This window comes from Bos mutus, chromosome 5 (assembly GCF_027580195.1).
Source record: "Bos mutus isolate GX-2022 chromosome 5, NWIPB_WYAK_1.1, whole genome shotgun sequence".
Lineage (NCBI taxonomy): Eukaryota > Metazoa > Chordata > Mammalia > Artiodactyla > Bovidae > Bos > Bos mutus.
Window position 1 is genome coordinate 115,699,394 of NC_091621.1, and position 25,757 is coordinate 115,725,150.

Genomic DNA, 25,757 nt, shown 5'->3' on the forward strand with positions numbered 1-25,757 from the left:
AGTGTTGACGACGAGAAGCCAGGGGCCCAAGGGAACAGGCGGGAAAGACCCTGCCGGCCTTTGGAAGAGTCCCCTCCAACTTGGACAGGACACCCCTGCTTCAGCACAGAACACATGGGTGCAGTTACCATGTGAGCCTGCAGGGGGCACAGTTCCAGGTGTGCACTGCAATGGAAGCACAGGGTCTGGGCAGCCTCCGACTGGATCCCGTGGACCACTAGGTCTCCAGAGGTCGAGGCAAGAAGGATGAAGAACAAGTAGCAAAAGAGAGAGATGGTGCTGAAGACACACTCCCAAGAGCTGGTGTCTGACCGAGGACTAGGACGCGGGAGAGGGAAGACGATGGGGAGAAGGAAGCAGGCGACGTGGACACAGGAGTTTGCGTGGAGCCGGCAGAGTGCAGGAGCTGTTCCCACGCCCTCCACCCCAGTTTCCTCTCCATGAGCCCCACAAGGGGCATGCTCATGGCATGCCTGTTTCCACGACCCACCTGTACCCCCAAGGCCTCTGTCCTTCCCTGTCTCCCCTTCACCTCTTCTCTCTCTCTCCCCTCTTCTCTCTCTCCCCTCTTCTCTTTCCATGGTTATCTCTTCTCTCTCCAGCAGAGCGAATTCCTTACCCCACTGGGCAGACAACAGTCCCTCTACTCCCGCCCCCCCCCACACACATTACCATTCCCTTCCCTCCAGCCAGTATCTGAGAGATGCTCCAGGCTCCAGGCATATCCAAGCTGCTGGCATCCTGCAGGGGTTGCAAGAGCCCCCGGTTCCCAGATCTGAGCAGCAAGTGGACACTGTGACATGTGGTAGAAACTCTGATTGAAGTGGACACTGGGACCCACATTGGACACTGGGACCCGCAGTGGACACTGGGACCCATAGCTTCGGGCTCTGCGTCCTTGGAAACCGCCAGGCCCCAGAGCAGGGCTTTGCAACAAAGGCAACTCTTCCCCTGCAGGTGAGGCCTCTTTGGTGGCTGAAACGGGGTGCACCCTGGAGCTGCCGTCGCCCACTTAGCTGGCAGCCGGTCACCTGAAGTTTCCAGGGAAAAGACGAGGCTCTCCAGTAGGGAGAATTTTTATTTTCTGGAATCATATTTTTAAGAAACGAGTTGGAGAAAACAGGCGACAGTGTGGGTGGCCACTGGCGAGGCCGAGAGGAAGATCAAAGGCTGCCAGGCATGGAGGAAGCGGCCCGGAGAACAATCTAGGTGGCCGCGCCTCACAAAAGCAGCCAGGGGACAGGAGGCGCTGGGTGAGGGGCCGCGGTCACCCGCATCCGTGGCCCAGCTCCCCAGCCCCAATGCCTCGGCTAACAGCCTTCAGCTGGAACAAACACCTGCCGTCAAGAGACGTCCAGCTGAGCTCCCAGTTCCCCGGGAGGGCCGTCCCCTCTCCGCGTGGGAGGTGGGCCTGCCCAAACTCTGACTCCCAGCCTGCTGTCTTCTTCCAAGAAGGAGCTGGAATCACTCCCACTGGACCTGGTCCTTCTGGCGGCCGCCCCTCTCAAGGTCCCAGCCCGGGGCAAGCGGCCAGGAACACTCTCCGAATTTGCCGGCTGATGAATTAGCTCATGAGAATGAGCCACGAGTGACCGAGTGGCAGCGAGTCCTCTATGTCAGGCGCAGGGCTGAGGGTCCCCATCATTTCCAAATGAGTGTGCTGGACCAAATTTCCCCACAGAGCCCTAGGCTCAGCCTCCCAGTTTAGGGCCACCAGGATGCCCTGACTATTCACTGGAAGGACTGAGGCTGAAGCTGAAGCTCTTAATACTTTGGCCACCTGATGCAAAGAGCCGACTCATTGGAAAAGACCCTGATGCTGGGAAAGAGTGAAGGCAGGAAGAGAAGGGGACGACAGAGGATGGGATGGTTGGATGGCATCACTGACTCAATGGACATGAGTTTGAGCAATGTCTCAAACTCATTGTTCCAATGTCTCATTATCTCAGTGTCTCTCGCTCTGGGAGACGGTGAAGGACAGGGAAGCCCGGCATGTTGCAGTCCACGGGGTCGCAAAGAGTCAGGCACGACTGGGAGACTGAACAACAGGATGCTGAAGACCAAAGAAGGGTTATGACTTGCCCAGAGAAACAAGCGCCCCCTAGTGGCTGGGCCTGGACAAGACCCCCATCTCCAGAGTCTCAGCTCAGTGCTCCACCATTGCACCGAGTGGCCCAATATCACTCCACCTGAGAAAGACTCGAGGTTCTAACAGCCCTCAACCATTTGAGACTCGTCAGACCTATCGAATTCTAGAAAGTTCTTTCAGAAAGCTTATAACCTCTGTTCTGTACAAGCTGCACAAATTCCCGAGGCAACTTTGGGGGCAGCATTAAAAGGGTGGGATTTAGAACCCAGTCTCTCCTCCCTTCCAATCATTCTGGATAAGCCGTAAAAAGTCCACATATCCTCTCAGACCAGTCAGTTTATTCTTTATATGATTTGTCAGGTCTCTCCTCCTCTTGTTCGGCACTGTGGCTTCTGGGCCATGACCCAAGGATCTGCTGCACCCAGATCCTTCTTGAGGCAAATCAGAGGGATGATAATAAAAGAAGAACTCTACACACCCTTCTCCCCCAAGAGCAGAAAGGGGGAGACCACAGTGCTGATGACCCCAAGATGCAAGTCATGGGACATCTGTCTGTATTATCTGCTGCCCCATGGCCAACACTGCCCTCCCTCACCCAGGAGCTGGTTCGCCACCGGTAAGACACAGAGCAGTGGAGGGAGGTAGTCTACAATAGTCCTCTGCTTGGCCAACAGACCTCCAGGGGCCAAGAAGGTCAGCAGGGATCTTTCAGGTCCTCCTGAGGGTCCCCTCCCACATCTTACCTGATGAGGTCAATGGGTTGAAACTTATAAAACACCCCGTAGCGTGCCCATTCTTGATACAGCAGCTAAACAAGAAAAACAGGGAACCAGGTTAGAGGTGAAGTGGGCAACTGGTCACCTTTTATATCCAGCTTAGCAAGTCAAAATTAGACACTTGCCAAGGCATGGTGGCACTAGTGGTAAAGAACCCGCCTGCCAATGCAGGAGACATAAGTGATGCAGATTCGATCCCTGGGTCGGGAAGATCCCCTGGAGGAGGGCATGGCAACCCACTCCAGTATTCTTGCCTAGAGAATCCCATGGATAGAGGAACCTGGCAGGCTACAGTCCATGAGGTCACAAAGAGTCGGACATGATAGAAGCAATTTAGCAGCATACACGTACAGTACAGGAACTCTACTCAATACTATAATGACCTAGATGGGAAAAGAATCCAAAAAAGAGTGGACATATGTTTATGTATAATTGATACACTTTGCTCTACACCTGAAACTAACACAACATTGCAAATCAACTGTTCTCAGATCAAAATTAATTTTAAAACAAAGTAATTATTGATAAAGTGAAGTCACTCAGTCGTGTCTGACTCTTTGCAACCCCATGGACTGTAGCCTACCAGGCTTCTCCCTCCACGGCATTTTCCAGGCAAGAATACTGGAGTGGGTTGCCATTTCCTTCTCCGGGGAGTCTTCCCGACCCAGGGATTGAACCCAGGTCTCCCGCGTTGCAGGCAGATATTCTACCCTCTGAGCCACCAGGGAATGTAAAAAAGGACAGCAAGAGAAGGGCTCTCTGAGGAGGTGAAATTTGGGTTGAGACCTAGAAGGTGGGGGTGTGTTTCAACTAGGAGAACATGCCTTCTGTGCCAAGGCCTTGAGAAAAGTGCATGTGACGTGTCCTCACAGGAAGGCCAGGCTGAGCAAGGGGAGAATCTTGGGAGATAATGCTATTTCACACTTCCCAGTCTTCTGCATCGCATCTTCTCACACATCACACAGAACTCATGCAATTCTAGCAAGGAGAAGTGACTCTAACCAGATATTCTGGATAGATGGCTGAACATGAACCCTACAGGAAGTCTGCAAAGACACCATATTAAAACTGAAATAAGAATTGGCATTCCTACTCGGCGGCTATAGACTTTTTATTGTCACAGTGTCCCCCAACAACTTCAAAAAAGAACCAGAAATTGTATGGACCCTGATGATGCAAACTGTACCCACAGTCCCACCTTCTGCAGAGCAGGACACCCCAACACAAAGCGGGCGACACGGTACCCGGTGGGCAGGTGCAGATCTGAATCCGTGAAGCCTGATGCTCTGTTCCAGGCAAGAGGCTCCAAACCTGATCATACCGTTATTACTATCTTTCTTCCTCCCTGTCATCCTGGTGCTTCTACTGCCCTGGGTTTTTATTCCCTCCCCAGTGCCAACACTGGGCTCACCAGCACCTGGCTGTCACAGTGACATCACTGGGGGCCCACAGGGAGGCCAGCTTGCGTCAAGAGATACAGGCAAGGCCTCCCGGGAGAGCGGTGGGACGTCAGTGCTCCCTCCGAGGCCCTGACCTCCAGGGCACATTCCTCTCCAAGTCACAAAGTCCAACCCTTAAACCTGAGAACACCCGTCTGTACTGCCCTGAAGGGGAAAACTGAAAATGCTCCAGGAAGCCAGTGTAGCCCGCTTGGCTCAGGTCCAAAATGAGAGCCAGGCTCCCAGGCCTTGCCCCTGGCTGGCTCCCAGACCTGCTGGACAAAATCCCCAGGAGTCCTTTCTCAAGGCTGCATCCATCACTGGCGGATACAGAGGAGATTGAGCCAAGAGAGCTGCCTGTGCCCCCATGAAGTTGGGCCGGACAGACACAGCAGAGGACATCAGCACACAGACCCTGCCGGAGCAGGAGCTCCAAGCTTCAAACCTGGGAGGTAATGTGACAGTGATGCCTGGATGCCCACATAGCTCTACCCGGCAGGCTCACACGGCCACCGGGCAGGTGACGCAGGAGCTAGGTGGCGGGTGCTATAGACTGTTGGCTATCTTTGCAAATGTCTAACCACACAGTTTCAAACCGAGTAGGTCATGACCTGGTTACAGGGTCCCAGCACAGACCAGTGGTCAGGGTGCAGGGAGGCAGGCCAGAGTCTCTGCCCCACAGGGATAAGCATGTGTCAGTCAAGTTCAGGAGGACAATCATGGTAACTTGCAACAGAACCTCCTAATAAGCTCCTAGCTTATTCAGTTCAGTTCAGTCGCTCAGTCGTGTCTGACTCTTTGCGACCCCATGAATTGCAGCATGCCAGGCTAGCTTATTAGATCTTATTAAATCTGCTCTTTCCCTTAGTTACTTCTTCACCAACTGGTAAAGCCTGCAAATAAAGCCAGAGGGTATACAGCTCCTTCTCGGTGGACAGAGCCTTATTTTGGAGGCCCCAGATGTCATTCCAAGCACATGGGTCTGATCCCAAAACTTTACTGCAGGAAGAAACAAGCCACGGGGACCAGCCCGCTGATGGATCAGAGCACACAGAGGCCAGGTCAATCTCCAAGGGCCACAGCTGAGAGTGGGTCAGTATAAGTGTTTCATGAGACTATAAAGGACCCAGCTGGTAAAGCCATCTTCAAGGCCAGAGGATGGCAGGATGCATGAGACCCATGACCCTCACCGAGGTCCCAAGCTCCTCAGTTGGACCTGTGGCAGACACAGAAATGCCAGCTGCAGCCAGCTGAGAGATACTGATGAGACGGGAGGACCAGAATGGGAGAGGATGGAATTCTACCCCCTGGATCCTGCAATGACCTATTTGAGTTTTTAGTAGGTCACTGCTCCATTAATTCAATGCGACTTGTGCAAGATGGGAAAACTAGACCTTAAGAGAAACTGAGAAGAAGTCTTCCCATCGGAAATCCAGACGGACTCTCATTATGAACCTTCTGGTGGGTCACTTTTTAACCATCCACCAGAGAAGACAATCCTCTAAAAAAGCTGGAAGATCTAGGACCGAGGGTATAAAAGCTGCTAAAGGAAGTTATCTTCTAAGGTTGTACCCAGGACTCTCTGTAAGTGGGCAGGGAAGCCATGGGATATGAGCGGGGCTCGAGCCTCCCTCAAAAGACAGTAACAGTCCCTTCTCTGGGATGCTGAGAAAAGCAGGCGAGTCTGGCAGATATGGACTGAGGTGGCTGCAGACCCCGCAGCCCTGCTTTCTCAAAACGTGAGAAACCCCTGGTCTCCAGAGGGAGGGAACCTCTCACGAATCACCCTCCAGGAGGAGCTGAGTCATAGAGACTGCAGGCTGCACTAGGCAGAAGGGGGCAGGGGGTGGGAGAGAGAGCTCTCCACCTAAGAGGCAGATCACTGGAACAGCCACAAATCTCAGGGAAGAGGGGAGGCGAACCCCGGGTACCAGCAGGATGGCCGGATCACCACTAAAGTCCCCCAGAGGAGTGATCTCCCATCAGTTCTCAACCATTCTGCACCTCCTCTAACACCAAATACAAAGGTTCTCCCTTGTACCTAACCAAAATCCTTCCCACAACCCTCTTGAAGAACGCTAGACTATTACAATGTGACAAATACAAATAAACGTGCTACACATATTCAGAGGTTTCAGCTCTTTCTTTCAAGATACCTCTGAGGCTCCAGGAGCGAAGCCAGCCCTGCAGTGAGAGGTCCCCCTGCCACACACAAGAGGTCACGTCCACCTGGCTGCAGAACCGGCTGGGATTTGGACGCCAGGGTCAGTCCTAACAGAACAACCATTTAATGCAGAGGTCCCCAGCCTTCAGGACCTAATGCCTGAGGATCTGAGGTGGAGCTGACTTAATAGTAATACTTTGACCCCCTGATAGAAAGAGCCGACTCATTGGAAAAGACCCTGATGCTGGGGAAGATTGAAGGCAAAAGGAGAAGAGGGCAGTAGAGGATGAGATGGTTAGAGAGCATCACCGACTCAGTGAACACGAACTTGAGCAAACTCCGGGAGACAGTTGAGGACAGGGAGGCCTGCGTGCTGCAGTCCATGGGGTGGCAAAGAGTCAGACACGACTTAGCGACTGAACAACAACAATGTGCACAAAAAATGTGAAGCGCTTAATCCTGAAACCGCATCCTCGCCTGATCCGTGGAAAAACTTTCTTCCACCAAAACTGGTCCCTGGTGCCAAAAAAGGTCAGGGATCACTGAATTAATGGACATGGGAACCAGTCTCCTGGCCTTGCTGACTATCCATTTTCCAATCCAATTGGACAGAAAAAAAAGTTTTCAGTCTCATTCATGATCCTCTTACCTCCCATCACAGCAAATTTTATTTCCCTAAACATGACCCAGGCAGAGGAAAAGAAGGAGGCCAGGACTGGCTGGTGAACCTGAGGAAAAGTTCCAAGAAATGAGGTCCTTGGGGCCTCTCTGGTGGCTCAGCGGTAAAGAATCCACCTGCCAATGCAGGGGACACTGATCCAGGAAGATCCCACATGTCACAGAGCAACTGAGCCTGCGAGCTGCAACTACCGAAGCCCAAACGCTCTAGAGCCCCACAAGAGAAGCCACAGCAACGAGAAACCCGCACACCACACCAGAGAGTAGCTCCCGCTCGCTGCCGCTAGAGAAAAGCCCACGCTGCGACGAAGACCCAGCACAGACAGATAAATAAATTATTTTGAAAAAAAGAAAAGAAATGGGCTTTTTGCCTTCCAGAGACACTTGTCCATCCTCACTGAGCATCGCTCGACATCAGGTTTGGGAATTATCCACTGAGATGCAGCTCTGCCCTGGAGGTCTGTCCCTGCCTGCCAGGTTCCATCCACCTCCCCAGCTGGGATGTGCACTGCCCTAAGTAAAACAATTCCTGGGGGACAACTTTCTGCTATGGGGTTTTACTGTTAACAATAATATAATATTATTCCAGACAAAGGCACATAGATTTTGGATAGCCTACACGTCGCTTCTCTCTGCCTCTGTGAGGATAACAGGGGACTGGCTGATTTCTCCCAGGAGTTCTGTGTGTTCCTGGTCTCTGGAATGTTCCTGTAAAATGCCTTACCTTGACGGGCTGGGGGTCACCACCCACCCAGCAAAAGGTCTCTTAGGTGGGCCGTGGGGTGGTGATCACCCTTTAAAGGGGAGGAACATGAGATGAAAAAATAGGAGGACAGAAAATGGCCGAGACCAGCGAGGTGAGATATGGGGAGAAAGGCTTCTCTTTGCCTTTAAATCTGATCCGGGACTTTTCAGGAAATTAAACCCTGAGACTATGAGCATCAGATAGAAAACAGATGAGGTTAAAACATCGAAAAACTGCAGCAGATTCCCTGGGCAGGCAGAAAGGGGGACATGTGTAAGCAATCACGGCCGTATTTCTGGAAAAGACCTTTTTATGTTTTTAATACTTAACACTTCATAACAGGGACTAATAGGCAGGATAAAAAGAAGGCTGCTCAAAAGCAACTTGGGGGATGAATGGTTTTCCAGACAACAGAGCGGGGGCAGGGAGGGTGTAGTCCTCATCACGCCCACCCTCGCCCACCCTCCTCTACTCACCAGAGTCACTTAAGCCTGGGAACCTGGCTGGAGAATGGCATGAGGGGGACGGTCAGATGGACAGCTCCACTGAACAGGCTGCGTGATGCTTAGAGCATCATCCCTGGAGAAGAGAGTGGTACCCAGGCTCCCAGGGTATCAGCACACAGAGGAAACGGGATCTACGTGGACAGCTGGGGACAGAGCTGTCCAGGCAGGAGTTGTGCCTGACATAGGAGAGATTCTCCAATGGAACCCTTTTCCCTCCCCTAAATATAACCTTTCATTCCCAGCTGCCTGGAATACACAGTTTCTCATCTATAATTTGGAGGTCGCTGAACCTGTCTACCTAGAGAATAAGAGTAATAACTTAAAAGATGACCTTCCCCAAACAAGACACAATGGCAATGGCTATATGCTTAGTAGGAACATGGGATTTGAGGTCCCAGGGGTTTTAGCTCCTTCCTGGTTGATTGTGGCAGTGTTATCATGGACAAGGTGTACCATCATCCTGCGCCTTGGTTTGCCCTTCTATAAATTAAGGCAGCAATCCCCAACCTTTCTGGCACCAAGGACTGGTCTCGTGGAAGACAATTTTCCCATGGACCAGGGTTGGGGGGGTGGTTTCGGGATGAGTCAAGCACGAGACATTCGTTGTACACTTTATTTCTACTGGTGGCTCAGACAGCAAAGAATCAGCCTCCAATGCAGGAGATGCAGGTTCACTCCCTGGGCTGGGGAGATCCCCTAGAAAAGCGAATGGCTACCCACTCCAGTTATGCTTGCCTGGAGAATTCCATGGACGGAGAAGCCTGGTGGGTGACAGTCCATAGAGTTGCCAAGAGTCAGAGGCGACTGAGTGACTAACACTTTCACTTTTGTTTCTATTATTATTACATCAGCTCCACCTCAGATCACCAGGAATTAGATCCCAGAGGTTGAAGACTCCCTAAATTCAGAGCTCTGAATGCTCAGTGTTTCTCAGCTAAAGCTCTCTCGTCATCAGCGGTGGGCACGCTGCCTTTGTGCACCACTGTTGGGGATATTTCAGGATGTGGCATCGCTGGTGCACCAAGCAAGGAATGCCAGCTGCACCCCGATACACAGTCATGTCAGTGACCACAAATGGCCCTCGAATTTCCAAATGCCTGGGGACAGGGGCTGTGGAAAACTGGCTGATATAGGTAAGCAGTAAGTAGAACACCCAGGATGTGTCTACGCAGCCCCACACCCACGTGCGGTCCCCGAGCCCAGAGCCCTGGGCACAGCATCAGGTCGGCTCACCTTTCTGTCATTCATATCATCCCCTGGACTGTCATATTCACCCTGTGGGAGGAGAAAACAGAGAGCATGATCAAAAACAGAGAGACGGTTCCCTTTTAAATTTTCCGACGCCATCCTTTTCTTTCATTCCCATTTAAGAAAGGTCAAGGGCATGACCCAGAAGGAAACACTGGTCCACTTCCGTGGTCACCAGCACCTGCTGTGTGTCCTATGAGCTTACAGCGGGTGGCTCCCCTCACAAGCCTCGGAGCCTCCTGTACTTGCTCACAGCAAACGGAGCGGCAGAGCCCACCCTGGAAGCAGACTAGCATGTCCTGGAAACCTGCCTTTCGCCCTGTCCATACCCAGCAGAGCCTCATCTCACGTGTGCCCACGGCAAAGATGTCACCTGGGAAATCTCATCAGGCGCTCAGGGTACCCGCCCCAGGGGTCTCATTGGGTCCCACCATGTGGCAGATGCTAAAGTGACTGACCGGGTGGACAGGGCAGCCAGGGGACCCTGAGTTCATGGGCCAGTTAAGGTCCTCATGAGTCATCTTGAAGAATATCACTGTATCTTGTTATGGGATGTTTATAACCCTGCCCCCAGCCAACGAAAGCCTTAATTAGTTTCTCTATTTTCTTAACCACACAACAGTAGAAGGAATTTTAGAGACCTCCTTCAAAAATGTCAAGATAGAGATGTGGTACATATACACAATGGAATATTACTCAGCCATTAAAAAGAATGAAATAATGCCATTTGCAGCAACATGGATGGGCTTAGAGATTGTCATCCTAAGTGAAGTAAGTCAGACAGAGAAGGGAAAATATCATATGACATCCCTTATATATGGAATCTAAAAAGAAATGATATGAATGAACTCACTTACAAAACAGAAAGAGACTTACAGACTTAGAGAATGAACTTACGGTTGCCAGAGGGAAGGGACAGTTAGGGACTTTGGGAAGGCCATGTACACATTGCTATATTTAAAATGGATAACCAACAAGCACCTACTGATTGCACATGGAACTCTGCTCTATTATGTGGCAGCCTGGATGGGAGAGCTGTTTGGGGGAGAATGGATCCATGTATATGTATGGCTGAGTCCCTTCGCTGTTTGCCTAAAACTACCACAACACTGTTAATTGGCCATACCCCAATACAAAATGCTTTCAGTATTAAAAAAAAATAAAAATTTAAATTAAAAAAAAGTCAAGATAGAAGAAAGGACCTGACACTGACACTTAATATATGTTCCCATAGAAGGATGAGAAGTTTCACATCTAAATAAAAATCACAGAAAAAATATCGCATATAAAATATATATAGTACCATATAACGCTATCCTATAACTATCACATATAATATTACATACATAATATCACGTATCACTCTCTGTCATCTGAGAGCCTAACGGTCCAGGCTGTGTATCATCACAGTCTGGGACCTGCCTCTCCAAATCCACCTTCCCCATCTCTCTTGTAACCAGCTTCTCACACTTTCCCCAAAATCAAGGCAGGGAGTGCAGAGGAGGCTCAGACAAAAACATTCACTTTTTTTTTAGACAGTTTGAGACAACTGGCAAATATCAAGCTGGGGATTACTGTCTTTCACATGTGGTCGGGAACCAGTCACGGTGGTTCAATGCCATGTTTCCCTCCTGCCTGTATATTCATTGCTGCGTTGCCTGCAGGGCTCCACCTTTTGAGTGGTGGAGGTGGTACTCACATCGTGCAATGGGTAGGCAGCCTCATAGATATTGTTTGCTATCAGAGAGTTAATACCTGCAGGAGAAGAAAGATGAAAATGGTCACTGTAGGGCAGGACTTCTCACCTTGACCTTGGTCTTCTGATAAATATTAATGCCCCCAACCCCACCTCTCAGCTGAGAACCGGCCCCCGCTTCCAGATTCTCCCAGGCAAGAAGTTTCTTCCACACTTTACTTCTTAGTATCAGAACAATTTTTCATTTGCCAAATGCAAGGTTTTTAATTCCAAATGATTAAATATCAGGCATTGTGCTGTCATTCAGCCACTAAGTTGCATCCAACTCTTTGTGACCCCATGGACTGCAGCACGCCAGGCTTCCCTGTCCTTCACTATCTCCCAGAGTTTGCTCAAGTTCATGTCTATTACATCAGTGATGCCATCCAACCATGTCATCCTGTCCCCCCTTTCTCCTTTTGCCTTCAATCTTTCCCAGCATCAGGGTCTTTTCCAATGAGTCAGCTCTTTCCATCAGGTGGCCAAAGTATAGGAGTTTTGGCATCAGTCCTTTCAATGAATATTCAGGGTTGACTTCCTTTAGGATTGACTCTTTGATCTCCCTGCAGTGCAAGGGACTCTCAAGAGTCTTATCAGGCAGGCTCTCTCAAATGTCATGTCCATCCTGTCCTCACACACTCGGATCCCTGCAGCCCCCAAACCACCTCCACCACCTCCTCCTTCTCCTGCTCAGCAGCCACAGCAGTGCAGGAGAATATGTGTGTTCAGTGTCAGCATAGGAGTGACCATGTGGATGGATCACAGTCATTATAACCAACAAAAGTATGCATCAGAGCATCCCACCACGTTTTGCCTGAACTCATTTCTGCTCCCTCCCTGTTCCTTCGCAGCACCTATTACTGCCCGTGACTGACCTGTCTGTACCATTAGATCTCACAGTGTGATCTGAGGAATCCCATCTGTCCCCATGACCCTTTCAGGGGGGATCTATAAGGTGAGAACTATTATTTTTAAATATTTATTTATTTGGCTGAGCTGAGCCTCAGTTGCTGCAAGCAGACTCTCTTGTTGAGGCACAGGAGCTCAGTAGTTGCTGCGGCATGCAAGCTTAGGAGCCCCTCAGCACATGGGATCTTAGTTCCCCGATCCGGGATTGGACAGGAGTCCCCTGCATTGTAAGGCTGAATCTTAACCACTGGACCACCAGGGAAGTCCCCTGAATGATTTTCATAATAGCACTAAGATGTTATTTGCTTTTCCACTCCTAGTCTCTCAAGAGTCTACAGCGGAGTTTTATGATCTGTGATGATGTCAACCCTGACTGCTCACGGAATGGGGTTTGTGTATCCTTAAACTCTTCTCGGTTTTAACTTCTAATACAATAGATACTGATCAATACAACCCACTTAGATGAAAATGCTCTGGGTTCTCTCAATAAGCTTTTCCAGTGCAAAGTGAAGTTGCTCAGTTGTGTCCGAATCTTTGCAACCCCATGGACTGTAACCCACCAGGCTCCTCCATCCATGGGATTTTCCAGGCAAGAATATTGGAGTGGGTTGCCATTTCCTTCTCCAGGGGACCTTCCCAACCCAGGGATCGAACCCAGATCTCCTGCATTGCAGACAGACGCTTTACCGTCTGAGCCACCAGGGAAGACTTTTCTAGTGCAAAGAGGGCCACAAAGTTGGGAAACCACATAACAAGGGATCCATTTCTTTAAAATCCTGACTGTGTTCTACAGTACTGGGCACACAGCAGACCCTACTAAACAGCTGTACATCTGTACAAGATGCTCTTCTACCATCCCCTTGCCTTCATTCATGGTGTGATTCAGAGACTATAAAGAGCCTGTAAGCTCTGTGACTCGGGACAGGCTGCCCCGGGTCGCTGGCTCCCAGATGGGAGGGATTATATCTCAACAGCTCAAGGACTCTGCCATGTGGGATGTACATTTGGTGAGGGGGTGGGGGGGTGGGGAGGAGCTGGAGGGAAGGCTCTCTGGCACATGATGGTTTCCCTGGTCTCAAACAAGCTTTCTGCCCTGAACCATTCTTTACAGAGAGGCTGTAGACAGCAGAGTGATGAGGGGGAACAACGTATGATGTCCAAATGCAAAGTCATCTGCATTTGCACCACTCTGGAGAGAGGACAAGGTTGGGTGGCGAAGTTCCACAACAGTGACTCATTAAAATTCATGGTTTTCCACCTCCTGTGCCCACTCAGTGCCCTACCACATGCTCAGAGCCTCAGAGGCTCTCAAACAATCCTCCCTCCACCAGCCTCCTCTTCCTCCAACCATGCCGCTCAGATTCCAGAGTCCAGCCAGGGCCCACATGGGAGCAGAGGGTGCAGGGGTGCCCAGCAGAAGTGGCCACTCTTTCAGTGCATTGAGAGCTGAGATCTCAGTGCTGAAACATCACCCAAGGACCAGTACTTTCCTGATTTTACATTTCCTCCGTGGCATGAACAGAAAACATCAGAAATACCAGTTCGGGGTGGTGGGCCCCTGGAGGGTCGGTAAAGAGATTATGGGTTGGGGAGGGGTGTCCAGGGTCTGAATGAGCTACAGATCTGTCTTCCTCTCGAGACTACAATTTCCCCCAGAGCATCATTAATCAGTTCAAGAGCCGTAACCACAGCCATAGGAAGCCACCCCACTGTCATCAAGGGAAGGGCTCCTAAGTCGGGAGGGGGCAGGGGGTGGTTCAAAGCGACAGAGGAGCTGTCAACATGGATAGAGGCTGAAGTATAACAGGCAGGGCTCCAGCCAGACTGCAAACCTACTCACTGGCCACTCAATCCTTGCAGTCACGCCCACCCTTTGGCTGCCACGGCAGCAGCATATACCCTGCAGACAATACCAGAAAAGCATGGAAGCTTTCAGCAGGTGTGGAACTCCTGCTAATTCAAGGCTTTGCTCAGCACAATAGCCCAGGGTCTGAGAGCACTGGGCTGAAGACCTGAACTCTAGGGTCCTGTGGCCTGAGCCTCAGAAAAGACCTCGAATCTTCGGAGGTCTAAAACTATGCACCCTACCTCCCAAGGGAAATAAAGTTCCTTGGCACTCAATGCCAGGTTCACTTCTAGAATGCTGTTCACTGCTTGTTTGTTTGTTATTCAGTCACTCAGTCGTATCCAACTCTTTGCAACCCCATGGACTGTAGCCCGCCAGGTTCCTCTGTCCCTGGGATTTCCCAGGCAAGAATAAGAGAGTGGGTTGTCATTCTCCTTCTTTGGTAGCCCCTAAAAGTCTGCAAGGTACCTGAGGCCAGGGAGCACGCCCCTCTCACTGGAGTCTCCTGCAGCTCCCACCTCACCATGGGGAGCACAGAAGGGGTCACGGTTGTTATCCAGAAGAGGAAGCAGTCCCGTGGCGGGAGTGATCTCAGGATCTCTTCTCATTTATCACAGGCATCCACCTTCCCACTACTCCAACGTTCTTTAGCAACCTGTCCCTGGTGGCTCCATGGTAAAGAATCTGCCTGCCAAGCAGGAGACTTGGGTACCATCCCTGGGTCAGGAAGATTCCCTAGAAGAATGAAATGGCAACCCACTCCAATATTCTTACCTGGAGAATCCCATGGACAGAGGAGCTTGGCGGGCTGCATTCCACGGGGTCACACAGAGTCGGACACAACTAAGCAACTAAACAGCAGCTGATGAAGGAATCTTAAACCCTGGTTAACTAGTCTGCTTCCTAAGAGAGGAAGCCCAGACCCAGTATATTTTGCCTTGGAGCCAAGACGATTCAGGTCATCAAACCAGAGCTCCACAACGCTGTAACAGTCGATGTCTCTGCCTCACTGCTGTGGGTCTCCCGTTTCTCAGGTGATAACATATGGGCTCTCCCATCAGTGGCTGCCAGGTGGAGGGAGGGGATGGCACACGAAAGGAGGAGGAGTTGGGGCGGGGGGAAGAGGCACGATGAAAAGTAACCACGTATCCACAATTTCACCCAAAAATGAGCACCACTTTGGCCTCTCAACCACAGACTTCAGACACCAAGAATCTACTCCCAAACAAGCATGGAAATCAGTTTGAAAGAAGAAAATAATCAAACGTTTTCTTTAAAAAAAAAAAAGAGTCTCTGCTTTGAAAATTGAAATTCTGAATTTTCCCCTTTCTTTTCAGCTAATTGGTTCCATCGTACACCACCCATCTGGCCAGAAACAGCAAAGCTTTCTTCTTCAGGATAATATCCAAAGGCCTTCCTTCCTGCTCGAGACTCGGGGGAGAGAGACCCCCTTTCCTGCCCTCTTACTCCCAGAAGTGGGGGGGGCCCAGGAAGAAGGACGGATGTTTTCCATTCCCTCTCTCTCCAAAGAGAAGTGGTGCCTCAGCTCATACAAAGCATGGCTCACCAAGGACCTCTTTACTAATCCCCAAAGTCCCTTCAAGTCGCCAGCCTCTTCACACCTGTTACTTAGAACCATAATCCCCCGGGAAAAGGCTCATGTTTTCTCTCTGCCCAGGACTGGCTGCAGCTCTGCTGACCCAGCCAAGCCCAGCAACACCACCTCTCTGCAAACACAAGGTCAGGGTCAAGGACGAGAGTAGGGTGGACTCAGACCCTGGGGCTGATACCCAAAAACACCCTCATAATATAAAACCTGAGCTCTCTCATTTAGCTTCCAAGACATCTCTGGTTTCTTGGGCAGGAATCACAGTCTATGGTCTGCCTCCCAGAGTGAGAATCTCCTGAAATCTACCAGTGCCACCAGGTGACAGGGTATCCTCTGTCCCCCAGCTCTGTCCTCTCCAGGCCAAGCATCGGGGCAGGTACTTGGAGGGACAGCGCTCAATTCCTGAAAACTCATTTGGTTTTGATTCCTTGCCTCCCAGAACCGGGCCCGTTCCCCCGGCGTTCCGCTTTCATCCCTGTACTCTAGCCGGACATAAATCCAAACCAGAGCCCCCCAGACGGTGCATTTAACAGAGACTATATTTACCCATCACCAAATTGTCTTGACGTGTGCTTAATTACTTAAATGCCTTTAATCCCAAGCCTTTTCTTCTAACAAAATATAAACCAGCTCAGCTGGATGAATGATAAACCAGATGTTTACAGCACACAACACAGCCTGGCTTCAGTCAAAATAATTGAGACATCGTCTCCCGAGCAGGGAGGGGAGATGCCCAAAGCATACATTTGTTTAAATGCTCTGACACCAATATGTCTATGAATACATAGCTCCATCAAGCTGCTATTTTCTGTCTGTGAAAAGGCAACAGTTTTCATATGAAGGAACAGAAAAGGTGTTGGTCAAGGAGGTGTGGGCTTCTTTCCATGGTAATGTGCACTTGAAAGGCATTCCAGGATGGCGTGAACTTGTATGGCCTTGACCCTGACCACTGATCTTATGTTAGGTGGATTAGGTGGCACCGTGTCAAGCTGAGCTAAGTTTGTGATGGCTCACAGCCAACAACAACAACATCACAATCAGCCACCATCCTGAGGACCCCAGACTCACAAGTACACCCAGGCTCTGGATGTGGTGGGTGCATCAGCCCCCATCCCTCACTTCCCAAGTGACAAAGACACAAAGAGTGAGTAGTCTTGGGGAGGTTACAGGAGCTGTTGTTCAGTCGCTAAGTCGTATCTGAGTCTTTGTGACCCCATGGACTGTAGCACAGCAGGCAAAGTGTTAGACCATCACCAAATGCCCATCCCTTTTTCAAGGCCAGCTCCCCTCTCTTGTGCTAATGTTTACCCTCTGCCCCTCCTTTCACTGAAAAATAAAAAAAAAAAAGAAGAGAGAAAATCTAAGAGATGGTACTGCTGGCTAGGACCCTGAAAGGGACTGGACACTGAATGCCCATATAGCAACTGTGAGAAAAAAATCACAAGAAAGATTAAGCCATTCACAGAGAAGACTGGGCTTTGTTTGAAGCTAGGGTCTTCATTCACAGAAGCTAGAGTCAGATCCCCAGAAGGCAAGCACGTGGGCCACTCTCCCCACTCCTGGACAGGGTAGGAAGCCTGTGGTAGCTCACGGTGCGCTCATCCTGTCTACCTGTAGAGTCCCTAAGAGGCACCTGGGGAGCAGGTTAAAAACACAGTTCGTGCACCTGGAGGAAAGTCGGTCCCTCTCTGGACCTGATTGGCTCCCACAGAAAGAAGACCATGTTGCTCCTTCCAATCAAAACCTAGGGAATATCAGCGCTTGAAAGAAACTTCAAGAACATGGAGAGGTCCCTCCTTGGGTTCAAAAGGGGAGAAACAGGCAAAGTGAGGAAACGTGACTTGACCACATGTTGTTGGTCCCACAGCTGGAACTGGTGCTTCCCCAGCCTCTCCCCCCAGCTCTGTCTCCTTTAGAAAGGCACCCTCTCCCCTTCTCTCTCTGATATCAGTGGGCTCCCAAGGTCCACTGGTTTCTCCTGGGTCTGGCGGGTCAGAGGGAGGCAGGAGCCTCCTCTCCATACAGTCACCTGCTCCCGTCCTCGGCCCAGTTCTGTCCTTCTCATCACCAGGAACCCCTCTCCTGTCTCACGGGCCCAGAGATGGTAACAGCTCCCCTGTTGCTGATTCTAGGTCACCACACTGCCCTGACATCCCCAACCCCCTACCTGTGCCTCTGTAAATGGTCTCTCTGTTGATACTCCTGCCTTGAACGATGCTCATTTGAGTGAGTCGTCTGTTCCTGGTGGGACCCTAACCTGATTCTCTGCAGTGGCTGGCTCCCTTTATGTCTTCTGTATTACTTGCTTTCCCTGTAGGCATCTCTCTTGTCAGACAGTCACATGGCTTATTCACTCCTCTCAAATGTAAGTTCTGTAGGGGCAGCGATCTATCTCTGACCTATGCCCTACTCTAGTCCCCAGGTCTCAAACATGAATGACACACAGCATATGAATAAATATTTGCTGAATGAATGGACATCCCAGTGGGAAAACCTAAGCTTCCACTTTCACTGGAAAATCTTACCCAATAACTTCATCCATTTATTAACTGATTAATTACAAGATCAGTGAGGAAGAGCCAAGAGACTTGGGGTTCAGCTGGGCTCCAGATTTCTCACTTTGGGCTGGATGTTCATCTCTCTGTTGTGAAAGTAGTTAATATCCATTGAACCTATTCTGCGTGGGAGTTTAAAGGATCAAATGAGATAAAGAGTAAAGAGTGTGAAAGTGCTTTGCAAAGCATACAATGACAAACGTGCGAGGAATCCTTACCTTGGTTATAGGGAGAAACTCTTATGTGCAGAGACCTCTTATCTGGTTATCTCAGCTCTCACAACAGAGAACCCAGGAGAAAACATTATCTAGGTCTCTCATGCAGCCCATCCCTCAAGGTCCTGCCCCCAATCACAGCAGAATCTTCCAGACCCTCCTTCAATGCCTTTTCCCTCTCTCTTTATTGCCAGTCCTAATAAGCTGGTTTTTCTGTGTCCCAAATAGCAACGCAAACCTTGAAAAAGCAAAACTCAAGGAGGGAGGTTACCTGAGTCCAGAATTCAAAAAAATCAGACAGTGGGGGCAAAACAACTCCAATAACACTTTTATAATCCTCGAAGAAACATAAATAAATTTATGTTCTCAGGGACTATCCTGAATCGTACATATATTTACATATCCCTTTATAGAGACTCTGTGTTTATATCATCTGTATTAGAAAGCAGGGAATTATATGAGAGACTTTAGAACAATTTCTATATAAAAAGATGTTGCTGAGGACCTTAAGTGCTACCTCACTGAATGTATTCCCCTCTCACTTAGGTTTAAGGTCAAATTTGCAACCCAACTGCAGAAACTAGAGGGCCGTATGGTTTGAATATGTCTTTCTATTTTTTCCTCCTAGTTTCAACATTCTATTTTAATTTGTGCTTTTCCTGGTTCTTATTTTTTAATTTATTATTTATATTATGCTGTTTTATTGTTTTTCTTGTAAGCTACCTCTGAAATTTTGTGGAACAAGACAGGAATATAAATAAATCAATACATACACCCTGTATATATAATGCTCTGCAAAAGTAGGCATTCAGAAAAACATACTTTCTACAAAGAAGATGATAATACCAGATGAATGGAAGTATGTCTGAATTATTATTATCTTTAGTCTTATTTTTCCATCTTCTATGAATATTTCTGATCTTTATCATCCTTTCCATCTCCTTATCTCTACTGTAATTGAGGACAATGGGGAAGGGAATAAAGCTTTGTAAACTGGTCACAAAGGTAATGGTAAATACCACATAAAGGGTAAATCTGAGGCTGAAAGATGAATGAAAATACCTTGGAAAACAATTCCACGCACGATCCCATTCTTCCTTTTTCTTTTACTTTTATGAGGCAAACCTCCTCTGGAGGAAATCTAAGCCAGTTCTAGCCCATTTGCGTTTCTCTATAAAACCAGAGAGAAGGGCAATAAAATCAAAATTGACCCACAGCTCAAAGGCCCGCATTATCCTGAGGACTCACAATGTTATCACATTCCTCTTTCTTTCTGAACTTCTAAGTAAGATGGTAAGTCAGCCAAAAAGCTGAAAGGGTGCTGGATTTTCCCAGGCAGAAATCAAACAACCGGAAAATTGGCCTTCAGCATCCTCCTCTGCTGGGAAACACAGTTCAGTCACACGTCTCTTGTTAGGAGCTAATAAATCATCCGCGACTACCGTGGAAGCAGCAGCGCGTGAAGACTCAGCCTGACTCCATGCCTAGGTCTCTGCATCCGGATTGCAGCGGAGACAGGATCAGAGTGAGGAAACCCAAGTTCTCGTCCCAGTTCTGACAGTGTCTCAGTATGTGACCTTGAATGAGCCATCCATCCTGTGCCTTTGGTAACTAGAGATAATTCCTGACCCACCAGCTTTCCCAGGCAGCCATGAAACTAACACTAGACAATATTTTGGGGCCATGCCCCGCAGCATGTGGGATCTTAGTTCCCCAACCAGGGACTGAACCCGCCCTCCCTGTATTGAAAACTCAGAGTCTTAACCACTGGACAGCCAGGGAAGTCCTAACACCAGATAATTTACGATGATACTTAGATGCATCCATGGGAGTGGGCTGCTCTGAATCTGTGTTCCCTTTCGCCCTCTCTGAACAGTTCTAATATCATACCTACCCGATCATCTCATAATTATCTGTTTACATGTTTGTCCACATGGCTAAACCAAGAGCCCCATGAGGATAGAAATTAGGTCAAATTTATCTTGCCATCTCTCAGTTTCTAAAACATTACTTGACACTGAGCATGCACTTAATAAATGGTTTCTAAATGTCAAAAAAGAAAGAAATTGTTGAAAACTACTCAACAACAAAATCCTTAAGATGTCTGACTTTGTGGCATCACACACACACACCCCCAGATGCTCAAAGGTGGGAAATAAAAACTGGCTGTCGTAAAGTAGATGGTCTCTAATGACCTTTCACCAATCTAGAGGCAGCCCACAAAATAAACTTCAGTTTTTAAGGACTTTCCAGGTTACAAAACAAACAGTTTTCTATCCAGTCTTTACAAAAACTTTGCAAGACAGATCATTCTCACCCCGATTTACCTAAAAGGGAAAACTGAGTTAGAGAGAATTGAAGTCATTTGTCCACAAACACCCATCATTGGGAACTCAGCAGTTACTGCTGTGAAACCAGCTGGCTGGGCACATTTAATTAGTTCAATAAAGCAAGTCAACTGAGTGGAACACACAAGGCACCCAGCCAGGTGCACTGGGGGATAAAAGACGACCCAGACACATCTCAAGGACTGTCTTGGGAGTCTAAGCCACAGAACATAGGCATCGAGAAAGACACGGAACTTATGGGAATTCCAAGGAGAGAGCATACAGGAAGAACCAGGGGACAGAGCTGTTCGGTCTGGAGGGTGGGCCCAGGTGAGACGTGGGCTAGGACATTCCAGCAAAGGGAACAGAAAGAGTAAAACCAGAGGGTAGTCATGTTAACAGGCAGAAAAGCGGGAGAGACAGAGAGGGCAAATGAGGAAAGAGATGGAAATGGACATAGCGAGACACTGATTTCAAAGTTCTGGGAATATCTCAGTGGAGGTATCTAGCCAGTCGCTATAAAGATGGGTGTGGAACGGGAGCCGGGAGAAATAGGAATTCAATGCTGTAAGAATTCGGTTCAGAGTGAGAATGAGGAGTCCAAGGAATGTGGAGAAGACAATCTTGAAAATGGGGGAGGAGGAAGAGGAAGCAGAGTGTGATCCAGGAGGAAGAAACAGAAGGACAGCGATCAGTGGGTCAGTGGCCCCTCCCTGGGTCTCAGCTCAGAAGACGGAGGCTCAATGAGCAGGTCTTCATGCAGTAAGATGCAAGAAGATGGAGGAGGAGGAAAAGGCCATGAAATGCGGGCAGTAAAAGATCACTTGTGACACCCGAGGAAGCAGTTTTGGTCCAGCCAAGGAGGATGTAAGGCAAGTTAATACAACTGAAGAGTGAACTGGATTAGCAGTGATGGCAAATTCCAGGACTTTGACAATGCAAGTGAGAGTTACTCCGTCGTGTCTGACTCTTTGCGACCCCATGGGCTATACAGTCCATGGAATTCTCCAGGCCAGAATACTGGAGTGGGTAGCCTTTCCCTTCTCCAGAGGATCTTCCCAACCCAAGAATCAAACCCAGGTCTCCCACATTGCAGGCGGATTCTTTACCAGCTGAGCCACAAGGGAAGCCCAAGAAAACTGGAGTGGGTAGCCTATCCCTTCTCCAGGGGATCTTCCTGACCCAGGAATCGAACTGGGGTCTCCTGCATTGCAGGCGGATTCTTTACCAACTGAGCTGAGTGATGGCAAATTCCAGGACTTTGACAGAGGCCACAAGAAAACACTAGATACATCTTCTGATCTCTTGCCGCCTCGGGTGGTCCTCAGCTATTGTCGTTCAGTCGCTAAATCATGCTAAGTCACAAAGTCCCTGCAGCACCATGGTCACAGCATGCCAGACTTCCCTGTCTTCCACTGTCTCCCGGAGTTTGCTCAAACTCATGCCATCCAACCATCTCATCCTCTGTTGTCCCCTTCTCCTCCTGCCCTCAGTCTTTCCCAGCATCAGGGTCTTTTCCAATGAGTTGGCTCTTTGCATCAGGTGGCCAAAGTGTTGGAGCTTCAGCTTCAGTATCAGTCCTTCCAGTGAATATTCAAGGTTGATTTCCTTTAGGATTGACTGGTTTGATCTGGCTGCCTACTTTATTATTCCCTAGACTTTTCTCTAAATGACTCTTTTCAACTCAAAGCTGCCTCAAAAGTGAAAGGTCTACCACCTCAGAGTGACAAGTGTTCTGAGGGATGAGTAACAACAGCCCCTTTGGAAAGAGCCTTCCACCTGCAGGGGGACCGTATGGACAAGACACCTGAGCATGGATGTAAATTCATGGTGTCACCCCCCCATCACCTGTGTCCCTTCCATCATCCATCAGTGTCCCAACTGCCTACCTGGTACCCAAATGCTGGGGGTCCTGTTTCAAACACAAACACCCCCGGATTCAAAAATCAAACCACAAGGCAAACAGGTTCAGTCAGACATGGTGACAAGGATGCTGAACTCAGAAGAGGCATCTTCAGACTCATCCGCCCTCCCTGCTTGTTAGCTTCTTTAAACATCAAGGCAGAGGCTTGGACTAAAAGGCCACTAAGATGTCTTTCTTCTCAAAAATGAACAAAAACCAGCCACGATTTGGGCAGTTATTGAAACATTTTGGAGATGGTGAAAAGAAAGCAGCTGAACTTGGGATCAAGTGGAAGGTGTCAGCGTGGGTTCAGGGAAAGGAGAGGAAGGACAGAGACCCGGGGTGAAGGCTGGGGGGCAGCCCCAGCCCCACAAGAAATGGGACCCCCCTCTACACCCAGGGGCAGGTGGGGTGCCCCCTCTGTGTGGGCATCTGTTTGTCTTGCTCTCGTCTGTTGCAAGGCTGCCCTGGCCCCCCATTAGCACGGCCCGTGGTGGGAGGGTCCTTACCCATCGTGTTGTTGGCTCGAGAGCAGGTTGTGCGCTTCAGGATCTCGTGCACCTAAAACAGACAACAGCGAGGCTGTGAGCACCTGGGCACGTGCTGCAGCCCGGCCCGGTGTGTGTGTGTGCAGGGCGGGGGGGTGGTACCTAGGCAGGTGCCAGCTCACAGACTCCTGGTCAAGCCCATGCAAACAGAGCATCTAACCTCCTCACATACACGCCACACCTTACCCCCCTCCCAAAAAATGAAGAAAAGGCTGTATGTTGACTGAAGTTACAGGAAGGAAGGGGACCCCAGACCCACACCCCTCTGCGAGGGCTTGGGAAGACACTTGGGGGGTGGGGAGAGGCAAGAAGGAGGGGTGCCCTCCTTACCAGCCCCAACAGTGCCTTGCTGCTGAGGGGTCCTGGGCAAGCTCCGGGCAGCTTCTGAGGGCCCATGGTCCCCTCTGTAATAGAGCTGTCTCTCGGAGATGTTTGGGGGAACCATGAAAGTGCTTTGGGAATTGGGAAAGGGCCCCCTATGTCTTGGTCACTGGGAGTATTACTTCTCTGCTTTTTGCCTGAGCATCTTGCCTCCCCAGGCAGAGTAGGTCTCCCAGGTCCTCAAGACTCCACGTCTGAGAGAGTACCTTGGGTGCATAGCGATGGCTGACCAAGGACCACTGCTCATTAACAGATCAACAGTCCCTGAGTGGGGAGCTTGCATGGACCCTGTCACTCACTGTGAGGGCAGAGTGCTGAGAGCATCCAAGCCAAGGAAGCCCAGGGGGCAGCATAAACCTGCTGGCCAACAAGTGCCCTCCAACAGGTCCCAAGCCTGTGCCCAGCTCTAAGGAGATGCCAGGGACAGAACTCTGTGCTGGGACATGTGACTGGTCTGCCCAGATGGCCACAGGGAAGAGGGCACAGGAGACGGGCCTAAGGAGATGCGGGCAAGATCCTCAGACCAAAGTCTGGGTCAGAGCAGACCCCAAGACAAACCTCAAGCCTCTCTCCCTCTGTCACAGAGTTGGGTAGACTAGGGAATGAGCAGGAGGGGAAGGAAGATGCCTCCAGGATGAGAAAAGATGTGTTACTCCATCACCATTTACACTCCCACATTCCAGCCACAGACCAGAAGGAGTGGAAAATAAATGACTTCCAGCAGAATGGGGCCCAAGAATGTTTAATTCACTTATAACACGGTGCCGTATTCAACAGCAATAATAATTAGCAACAGCATTTATATGGCAGTCCATTATTTTACAAGCACTTTGCAATTATCGGGTAATTTCCACGACTCCTTATAACTTCCCCCCCAAGACGTGGGACCTGAGCCGTGGTGAGAGTTAAACTTCTTGTAACAGCACCAGTCAGGACAATGGGAGGTTCATGCTTTTTTCCATAGGCAGATAAAAGAAATCATATGGCCGTTTTAAATCTTCCTAGAACACCAGGCCAAGGGAACTGGAGTGTTTTCCTGCCCATTCTGCAGGCAGAGTCAAGGCTATGTTTTCAGCATGACTTAGAAATGTTCTGTAGCTTCCTGCAATCCTCGGTCCCTTCTCACCCACCCTGCTGACATGGAAGTCCCTCTAAGCTGTTGCTGTCGTTCAGTCCCTAAGTTGTGTCCGACTCCCTGCGACTACGGCACGCCGGGCTTCCTTGTCCATGGACTGCAGCATGCCAGGCTTCCCTGTCCTTCACTATCTCCCTGAGTTTGCTCAAATTCATGTCCATTGAATTGGTGATACTATCTAACCATCTCATCTTCTGCCGCCCTCTTCTCCTCTTGCCCTCAATCTTTCCCAGCCTCAGGGTCTTTTCCAAAGAGCTGGCTCTCTGCATCAGTTGACCAGAGTACTGGAGCTTCAGCTTCAGCATTAGTCCTTCCAGTGAATATTCAGGGTTGATTTTCTTTGGGATTGACTGGTTTGATCTCCTTGCTGTACAAGGGACTCTCGAGAGTCTTCTCTAGCACCACAATTCAAAAGTATCAATTCTTTGGCGCTCAGCCTTCTTTATAGTCCAACTGCCACATCTGTACATGACTACTGGAAAAACCATAGCTTTGACTAGATGGACCTTTGTTGGCAAAATGATGTCTCTGCTTTGTAATACGCTATATAGGTCTGTTATAGCTTGTCTTCCAAGGAGCAGAGGTCTTTTAACTTTGTGGCCGCAGTCACCGTCTGCAGTGATTTTGGAACCCAAGAAATTAAAATATGTTTCTGTTTCCAGTTTTTCCTTATCTATGCCATGAAGTGATAGGACTGGATGCCATGATCTTTGTTTTTTGAATGTTGACTTTTAAGCCAGATTTTTCACTCTCCTCTCTCGCCTTCATCAAGAGACTCTTTAGTTCCTCTTTGCTTTCTGCCATTACAGTGGTATCACCTGCATATGTGAGGTTGCTGATATTTCTCCTGGCAGTCTTGATTCCAGCTTGTGATTCAATCAGCCTAGCATTAGTTTGCATGATGTACTTTGCACATAAGTTAAATAAGCAGGGTGACAATATATAGCCT

General features: G+C 49.3%; 1 protein-coding gene across 2 annotated transcripts in view; it reads right to left on the minus strand.

Moving 5' to 3' along the window:
* Positions 1–25,757, minus strand: part of ANO2 (anoctamin 2) — a 337,501-nt gene that overhangs the window by 217,816 nt on the left and 93,928 nt on the right. For both annotated transcript variants that reach the window (XM_070371768.1, XM_070371769.1), the window contains 4 exons: positions 23,254–23,305; positions 11,345–11,400; positions 9,631–9,672; positions 2,833–2,897 (listed from right to left, as the gene is read on the minus strand). In XM_070371768.1, coding sequence (XP_070227869.1) covers positions 2,833–2,897; positions 9,631–9,672; positions 11,345–11,400; positions 23,254–23,305 — 215 coding nt within the window. The remainder of the gene's footprint in view (positions 1–2,832; positions 2,898–9,630; positions 9,673–11,344; positions 11,401–23,253; positions 23,306–25,757) is intronic.